Here is a 9,530-nt window from a genome sequence, read left to right on the forward strand (position 1 = left end):
ATACCCGGTCGCGTTTCTCGCAAGCTCGATATCCTCCTCCGCGCTGTTAGCGTTATGCGATTTGACCATGGCAGGGTACACTACAGCCTTGTGTCGGTGTTATATATAGACTTCTCATAATATTAATGGGAAAGCCGTACATGCCTCATTCATCACTCATGTTACGGATGTGATGGCATCAAAAGGCAAGTGCACGTGATCTCACAAGTAAAAAAAATGTTTAATGTCTTAATCAGACATAAAGTACACTAGTTGTGTATATGTGGTAACGGGAGCTAATAAAGACCTATTATCCCGTTGTGCCTCGAAGCTGACTTCACATTCGTCGTGACTTTCAGGCATTGTAGTTGCCATAGCAGCTGTGTCGCACAGTCGTCGAGCTACCGAAGCGGCGAGGGGACAACGGCATCAACAACAAATAGTCTTGTGGCAGGGCCCTTCTTTCCTTGCCGCCGCTGGTGCGCCATTCACTTGCAAGCCATATCACTAAGAGTCCTTCGCATGGCGCTAGATTTCTGCTTTTTCGTATCAAAATTGGTGTGGAATCCAGAGTTCAGTGTAGTGAACACAATTTCCCTGCTCACTTGGCTTGCATCTTATAGTCTGGTTAGCGACAGGGATTCGATTTGACATACGTGCTTCCAGTTGTATGCCATAATCATCTCTCTACACCACGTGGCATATTCCAGAGAACGTTTTTAGAAGACGAGGAGTGAAAAGAGCGCTGTCAGAGGAACGGGAGGAAGGGAGAAGGCGTAGTTATAAGCGGAAAGAGTACAGAGGGTAGCATGGCATCGATAGCGTGGCGGCACACCACAACAGAAAGCATGGGCTTCGGTCGCCGTTGGGTGAGCCAACGTTCAGCTTTATACTTGCAGAAGGTCCTCATTGCCTCGAATATTTTTGTTTGTTTTTTCAACTGACTGGCAGAGGGGGGGGGGGGGGGGGGGCTGGTAAGGTTTGTAGCGACTCGCGTGGCCAGCGTCAGCCACGTGTCTCGCAAGACGAAGCTTCGTCTGGACGCGCCAGGTTTTTGTATTTACATAATACTGCAGACCTCAGGTAGTCCAAGCAGGAAGAGCAGATAACAAGGCATATTTTCAAACGCCATAAAGTTAGTACATAGACAAAAGGTTTGATACATATGACTCAAATGAGCGAAACAAGTCAAAAGAAATGTATTGCATAATTTTTATATTTTGTAGCAACTCCACAATCTCATTGCCAAGAGTGCTTTCGAAACTGGCACTTGAGACAAGCTCTTCAGACGGTACATTCCACTCGTTTATTGTACGCGGAAAGTATGATTATTTAAACAAGTTTGCTTTCGTGAAATATGTTGTTAGGGCATGGTTATGTTGGTGGCAGGCTTTTCGTGCTGTTGAAGGTGTAATATAAGGTGAACAAGACATCCTAAACTTTCCCTGGGTGAACGAATGAAGAAATATTAGCCCAGCAATTTTCCGTCTTATATGAAGAGGTTTAATTTCGTTGGAGGCCATTAAAGCAGATGGAGGATCAGTTCTCTTGAATGTATTGCAAATGAAGTAGAACGTTCGAGACATCTGCATCGGTTTTAAGCTGCCACCACCGCTCCTTCGATTGCTGCTCTGCCTAGCTAACTATAATGGTGGCCGTAGTAGTACTGGGAAAACTAAATAAAAGGCGCAACTTGTCGTGCCAAAAGACAGTTTGTCTCTGCTTTTTCAGCGAATTATTTGCTGATGTGGAAGGGAAAAATTGTGGCAAAAAGCGCAGTTAAGAAGGCTGTTGCTTACATCGAGCCTTCGAACCAGGACGAAGAAGGGTTCTGTTCTGTGGAACTGTGGGAAGGTAACAGCGCTGATTTCCAAGAGATGGGAGGCGCCTCTCCCTTTTCGACGTCGGCCGCTTTCTCGTTAGGGAGTGAATTATTAGACCCGCTGGGCGAGCTGTCCGTGATGATCTCTAGGGTGACCGCTCTGCGGCGCCACTCGCGGACAGGCTCGTAGCAGGTCCTGTAAGACAACGGTATTGAGTGGCTTAAAAATGCACTTGACTGTTGCGTAGGGCATACGGGGTTAAATCTACACGACATCGAGCCACTTAACTTTAATATTGTAATTAACGTTGGTATGTAATGTTTGCACGATTCTTAACTTTCCAATATACTATCAGTCAGTGCTTTTGACGCATGACCTGGTGGCGAAACGGTAGTAAGAATGTTAAAGGCGTTCAGGTGTATGACGTGACGAAGGGCGTGATTTGATTGATGAATATAGAAGAGAAGGAAAGCAATGACTTGCCGGCACGATGATGACCAGATGAAGCCTGATCCAGGAAGTTTTCGGTGCACAGGTCGTCAAAATCTGGGCGTTTTAATGCTAAAGCAGTGCTGATTTCAGTGCCTTAGATTGCTATATCTGCTTGAAGAAAGAGATATCTCTGCGGGCCCTCACTGACCACGCACCTCCGGAGAGCGGCTACACCGAAAACAACCTAATGACTTCATCACATGTGGATTTTGTCGAAATCTTCCTCTGCGGAATTCGGGGGCAGCAATCAGCTGAAAGCATCTCACCGGTATCACTGAGATACCATGTCAGAAGTTGCCCTATACAGATGTTGTGAATGACACGGAGCATGCTATTATCAGCGTCATTCGGCGCCAAAAACGAATGACAAAGAAAAAGGACGGTAATATAGTAACTAGAAAACCTTTGAATTCCGCTAACCACAAAGCCGTGTTGTACAGACTTTTGATATTCATTGAGGAAGTACTCACCAGACCCTCACGCATTCTACGACGACCCAGAAAAGAGTCTGGAAGACGAGCAGCGCAATGACCAGCAGGTAAAGGAACCAGCCGAGGCCGCCCAGGAAGCGCGAAGCGTAGCTCCAGGCGAACACCAGCACCACGACGTCGCCAACGCCCGACACCAGGTTCAGCACCATCCGAAGCAGGTTACGCCTGTTGCTCTTCTCGGCGAAGAAGTCACGGAGTGGCTGCCCAACGGTGGGGTACAATGGAAGACGTTATAATTTTACGGTTTCATTTCTGTCATACAAGCTTTATAATAGAGTGCGCCTAAATGGTCGTACAGAGCGTTGCGTTAGAAAGCACAGCCTTAAAATGGGAATAGCAAGACCGATGAACTGGTACACCCCGACCCCCTTTATACCAATGCTCGTAAGCTGCGTAGTCTTCACGATTTATTCTTCAAAACCAAGTATTATTGTCGCTTTGAAGCCCAGAGGCTGTCTGATCGCTAGCTAGCTTCGTTTAGAATTATTCCCTAAAAACCAGTGACTGTAGAGATTGCCACTATCAACACGTTAGTGGCACACAATCGGATTAAGCAAAGCTATGAACAGCTGTGAATAAAGTAATAAATTATTGGTGGTTTCTGTTTGGAATAGTGTGGATAGCCTCATTCTCTAGACAGTCTGTCGGAGCCACACGGGAGGACCATGCAGGAACGGAATGCGTTTCCATAACAATATGATCTCATATACTTGTATGGTTCAGATTTCAAGAAAGTGGAAAAAAAAGGTTGGGGAGGATCTTTGAATGTTAAAATTTTCCCGCAAAAGGCACTGACCGCGTATTTATAAAATATTCACACAATTCTGCCATTCAATCTGAGATGCACCCTTCCAGTGATTTAAATCAGGTTATTACCGGGTGCTGTCGGCGGACCTTGAAGCGGGCGAGGCATACATTGCATTTGTCTGCGTCGCGCTCACGCAGCCAGCACTCCAGGCAGGCCCTGTGCGTGAGTCCCATGGTGCCCTTGCAGGCGCAGGGCGACAGCAGTTCTCCCCCACTGCGGGGACCCCGATAGCAGATGCGGCAAACAGGGCCCGCCTCGACGCTGCTCTCGTCGTACTCAGCGCTTTTCAAGGACTGCCCGCTTAGCTCCATGGGCAGCGCGGACGCGGCGCTCTCTTCGAGGGACACTGCAAAAAGGATACGTGTTATTAAGTAAAACGGAATAACTGGCTCTGGCACTGTATTCGTTTATCTGTAACGTCTCCATAAGGGACATAGTAGCGGACAAAAGAAGAAAAGTACAGTGGGCCCTAGCCAAAGACTGCCCGGCATGTTTAGTTGCTTACAGAAACCATAGCTTTTATGGATATGTGTTCTAAACCCAAGCGAAAGCTGATAAAGGCACCACTGATCTCAACGGTTAAAGCCGGGTTCCGTTTCAGAATATTGCTTGGACTATGGTCATTCAATACAAAGTAGGCAAACTACAACGTACCGACGTTTCTTTATAACCAACTTCCCGCGGGAGAAGCAGGTATGTAGCGTTGGATCTCTGTCGCTTCTTATTCTTCTACTATGGTCACAGGGACCTGCACGAGCTTGGAAGACTCTGCATCCTTTTTCTCGCTTCTGGAGGGAGAGCAAGGGAGAAGATTTTATTGAGAGCAGACGTGAAATACACGCACCAGGTGGGCAGCCTCCTTAGTACAAGAAGCCGTGAGCCCATGCCATATCCAAGAATGCCAGACAGGAAAAAAGTGAAAGAATTCGTGTGTTACCTTTTAGTTCGATTACCCAGTCCGGCCGCTATTTAATGTGCACATTTAAACAGCACTAGCGGAGCATTGGGCAATGAAGGGACGGCCAACGTCCCTTCATTGCCCAATACTCCGCTAGGGTTGCCAACGTCGCTTCGGCATCAAACTGTGTGCAAGGTTCGTCCTCATTAGTAAACTGGTTGGGAAGGCGATAACAACGTTGGAAGGGGAAAAGAGAAAAAGAAGCGAAAGAACCAGAAAAAATGAACAGGAACAGAAGAAGCAGTGCATGCGCCTGTTGCGGAGAGAAACAATTTTTATATACCATATTTATTTCGTCTGAGCACCGAGGATATAAGATAAAGGATGAAGAAACGGTTAAATTTATAAAAAAATATTTCCTGATTTCAGGAAATGCAGGAGTAAGCTATGATGAGGTGCCTGGATTCGGGAAATATTGTCACGCATTGGGATTCGGGAAATATTGTCACGCATTGGTGACGACGCCTAAACCTGCAGACAAAGAGATTCACGTTGGACTAAATGAACTTTTTTTTTTTTGGGCTGGCTTGCGCTCGCAAAAGAATTATGCGATTCGGCGGCGGCTATAACAACAAGCGTGTTCGTCAGTCGGCGATGTAAGAATGCCCGTCACACCCGTCAATGCTTAATTTTAAGGCGCCAAGAGACGTCTAGACAAAGCCCAGACGGTGGCTACCATATTCTAGAGCATTACAAACACGCGAGTGGCCGGAATCGTCTAGACACATTTGGACGCATCTTGTGTGACAAAGAAAATAATAAAGCTGTGTCTCGCGGCAAAGAGCATGAAGAAACAACGAATACAGAATCGGTCCGTGCGCTAGAATCACAGTGATAAGGCCGCATGCCAGCCGCTGTCGAAAAATAACTAATAAAGATTTAAGCGGTTCGAGGCAATATATGAAGCAAGGTTTCTCGCCGAAAGGCCGGCTACCTTCAAGAACCGGATTCTGCTAGATCTCAGTGCTGGGCAGTCCTATAGTAAGTGGTGAATATCGGCTTCAATATTTCAAATTTTTATATCCAAATTCCCGGGCGGGAATATAAATAGATCAGAAATGAGGCCACGTTTGACAGCTGTGGTGAAGGCAACCCTTACCGAGATCCTCCGTATCGCAAGTTTCTTTGCGCGGGTAAGGGCGCAGGATAGAGCTGCCGCGCATGCAATAATAAGAACACAGTCGACACACCCATGGTCTTCTTTCTTGATAAAAGGAAAGCAGTTTGTCCAGTTTAGGGAGCCAAGGCAAACATGACATGGGGTCACGAGGAGGGTCGCTAAATCTTCATAGCTTTGATAAGGGAGTTGGTTCCGCGAAAGCCACTTAACCAATCGTATGGGATGCTCGCCGTCAGCTGGTGGATTTCTTGACATATTCTTGGGAATTAAGCGGCTGACACGTCGGATCAACCGTACTACTTCAATGACGTCAGTGATGAGGAGGACGGGATCAGCAGAAGGCATAGTTGTGGAGGCTACGGGGCAGCGTCCGTCTTCAACTGCAACGAGCTGGGTTCAATATGATGTAATTCCTTAAGTGCAATGCGGAGGTTTGACTAAGGCCAGGCCTGCATAGACACTAGACTGCTGCTCTTGCTTCACAATCTTGGATGCTTCCATCCACGTATACAACAATGAACCATGAGGCAGGTGGGCCTCTTGCTCTTCCAATTTCTACCGAAGCCACGATGCCGATGTGCAGACGTTACTCTGCGATTATCTGTAAGCTTATTTTCGTTTAGATGTAGAAAAAAAATAGGGATAAACAAGTGGCACTGGCAGCTGAATGAAGGAGTGTGTAGTTGCATAAGCAATCAGTGCATGCGAGCAGTGCAATGACTGGCTTTAATTCTACGAGCATCACCGTGTTGCTGCACCAGAGCATTGATGATGTTGAACTCATCAACCTCTTGTAAAGTCATGACCGTTGTCATGTGTGGAAGGCATGTAGTTGCTTTCATAGCATCTTAGTTCATAGCTTTTAAGCTGTCCTAATGTGCTCTTGCAATATGTTAAAACTGGGATTGATAACACGTGGCAGAACTGTTCTCACCATTTGCAGTGGAACAGAGGAACCAGAACTTTTGTGAACATTTTATGAACAAATCTTCTAATCAGTCCCAATGTCTTGCTTTTTCATGAGAAAGCCAAGGAGTAATTCACTCTGGTTGGCGAATCATCAAAGCCAGAATTTTTACATTTTGACTTCCTTGTAGTGGGATGAAACCTTATAGACAGAGACGAATAGAACTTGCTTCAAGTTTACGGTGCTTCCAGCGACTGGCGATCGACGTGTATATGTAATTTTGCCCACGAAAAGCTGAAGGCCAATTGACTAAGAGTGATATTGGAGGTAATGCCCAAAGCTGAGTGCAGGGCGGCCTCCTGAGTGAAGAGATCGTGATGAGTGATCTACAAAGTAACCTTATACGCGTATTGTAAACACTCAATTTCGGGTATTTCATGTAGGCACCGTACAAAAAGGACGATAGCAATATTAACTAACGTCGGTCGCATTACCGATCCCAGGGGCACGCTGCGGAGCGAAATAAATCAGCTGACCCACTTCACCACGGCAGCACAGTCATTTTTTCGCTTTCAGAAAAGATTCGACAAACGTAGTCTGAAAGGAATATGGTGCATGTGAATTGAGTTTAGGATGGCAGTATGACTGATGTTTCGTATACCTTTCCCAGTGTCTATTGCAAAAACGATACGCAGATGCGCAGACGATACGCAGCAGGGTAGATGACATAACGGCTGATACCGAGAAAGCCAACCCATCCACTCTATTTATATGCGGAAGAAAGCCAATTCTGTCGCGTTTATAGAAGGTGTAGCTGTGCTGTTCAATCCACCACAACAGTCGTGTAGCTAGCATTTTCTCTACCAGCTTGAACATTGTTGGCGCTAAGGAGGTACGTTGTAAGTTGGCAAGGTTCGCTGGAGGATTTCCTGGTTTCGGGATAGGGATCACGACCGAGGAATTTAAGCTCTTGGGCAGGACACTTCCTTGTCGTATGTCGTTTATGGTGTTCAATAATAGAGATAGAGCAGCGCTTTTTAGGTTCTTGTAAACTCTAAATATTGTCCGGTTTGGGCGCTGTTTTCCGTTCTACATCATCTATTGCAGTCAGCAAGGCAAGTATAAGAAGGGACTTGCAATTCCGGTGGCACCGGTAGCAGATGGAAGTTTATACATGTGCATGTGCTGAGATACCAGCCGAATTGAAATCAGCAGCTTAACGAGAGGAAACATTGCACTTTGAGAAAAAATGTTTCGTGCGGCTTTTTTGTTGAAATCATAAGAGAAATAAGATGCAAGCTATTCGTGTCCTGCTGCGTCAAAATAATGTCGACCATTTTCCATTGCGCGGAACGTTAGCCAGAGTGAAGCATCCGAGGATTCAGCTGAAACATCCTCACGTCACGCAGGCCACTCAGTTTTTGAGAGGTTCCGATAATATCTGTGAGCATTACCAGTAAGAGAATTCAGTCGTGTACGTGCCTGCTCCGAAGTAGGGAATCGCGTAACAGCCAGCTCAGCTTGACGGGAGGAGATGAGTTAAGCAGGCCGAAATCTGGTACCGCTCGATGAACATCAGTCCAGGTGGTGTTCGCAGAACTGTTAAGCGCTCTTTGCATGCGCTCAATTAGGAGTGATGACTAACTTGGAGAGGTTGTCCAGAAAGAATCGAAGGCTCATACATTTGATCACCGACATTTTTGGCCTAAAGGACGGAGACGTGAGGGATGGAGACCGATGACGATAGGGGGGTTGCCACTTGTCCAGAAGTCTGGTTCTATGCGCCACGATAATGTACCTGGCCCGAAAACCATGTCAAGCCTGGATCACAGGTAGAACTGCGTATGCGACGTGGAGGCCGTGTTGCTGTGCCAGGACGGTTTAACAGACAGGTCATTCTTGAAAGCGGCGACCCGTACACACCTTCCGCGAGGGTTCGATGTGGGACACCCCAACTCGCAATCCGGTTGAGGAGTATTGAAGTCGCCTACGACTAAAATCAAACACCTGGGGTGTTGCTCACGGACCCTCAACAACCAGCGAATGTTATTGTGGAACTGGTCGAAAGTAAAACGAAACAACTACACCGGTTTCCTTCAGAAATTTCAAAGTCCCGGACTCTACTTATAGATATGATGTGCACCAGGTTTCGAGTGAAAAGCGCACATGACGCAAATGCGCTTTAACATATACCGTTTCCTTGCCCGGGAGAGCAGAAGTGTGCACAAAATGATCGGTCATAGAAGGTGTGTAACAAGTGAAGTCCGAAAGGGATATCAACGCGTTTGTTTAATGTAGCAACATCGCTCACACGCGGAGCCTGTTAATTAGTAGCTGAGCCTTGAACTCTCCCTCTATAGCACACCAGGACGACAGGCACAGCTAGAAGTAATATGGGAGGGAACACGGGAGCGCGTGGTCTCGCATTTGTCAAAGCGCTGCCCCCGATAGAAGACGGAAATGGGTGACTCCAGGGGCATACCTGGAAAAAGCAGCCGACCAAGCTTACTTTGCATGCGACTTTACCGCTGATTCTTATTACCTGACAGTGGCAGCGCTTTGCAAAGCGTGGAGGCCACGCGATACAGTATTCCTTCTTATATTGTTTCTAGTTTTACTTACCATTTTCGGATTATAGCAGCGATGCAGTATCACGGACGGCAGGTTGGACATGTGGTTGACCATATATAGCGGTGCAGATAATGATACAGAGTTATTTATCAGCGTTTTGGTAATCTGGGGAAGGTAGAAAATGACACCGGTGGGCACGGAGGTAGTCGACGCTGCTCTTCCATTGATAGGTGCGGCTGTTGAATCCGCATCTCGTCGACATAGAGCAGGCAGTTCGTGTTGTTGACGGAGCTTGGCGACCTCCGCTAAAAGATGTGCGAATCTTCATCTAGTGCGTACATATCGCCCTGCGGCAGTTCAGAAATACTTCGCTGCTTTCAT

General features: G+C 46.8%; 1 protein-coding gene across 1 annotated transcript; it reads right to left on the reverse strand.

The window, feature by feature from the left end:
• Positions 1-1,774: 1,774 nt before the first annotated feature.
• On the reverse strand, positions 1,775-6,474 carry LOC146194758 (uncharacterized). The gene is made up of 4 exons (XM_084596632.1): positions 6,417-6,474; positions 3,662-3,939; positions 2,765-2,985; positions 1,775-1,997 (listed from the first exon to the last, which is right to left on the reverse strand). The coding sequence occupies exons 1-4, from the start codon at positions 6,472-6,474 to the stop codon at positions 1,775-1,777; spliced, it is 780 nt and encodes a 259-aa protein (XP_084452758.1).
• Between the last annotated feature and the right edge of the window lie 3,056 nt (positions 6,475-9,530).

This window comes from Amblyomma maculatum, chromosome 3 (assembly GCF_055883805.1).
Source record: "Amblyomma maculatum isolate TAMU_Amacu chromosome 3, ASM5588380v1, whole genome shotgun sequence".
Lineage (NCBI taxonomy): Eukaryota > Metazoa > Arthropoda > Arachnida > Ixodida > Ixodidae > Amblyomma > Amblyomma maculatum.

What these genes read in the sequence shown, in the direction of transcription:
- LOC146194758 (XM_084596632.1), bottom strand. Translation starts at nt 6,474, where the DNA reads ATGACTTTACAAGAGGTTGATGAGTTCAACATCATCAATGCTCTGGTG. An exon ending in TGCTCTGGTGCAGCAACACG is followed by an intron (nt 3,940 to 6,416) that starts GTGATGCTCGTA and finishes TCCTTTTTGCAG; the next exon opens with TGTCCCTCGAAGAGAGCGCC. An exon ending in GTAGAATGCGTGAGGGTCTG is followed by an intron (nt 1,998 to 2,764) that starts GTGAGTACTTCC and finishes GTTGTCTTACAG; the next exon opens with GACCTGCTACGAGCCTGTCC.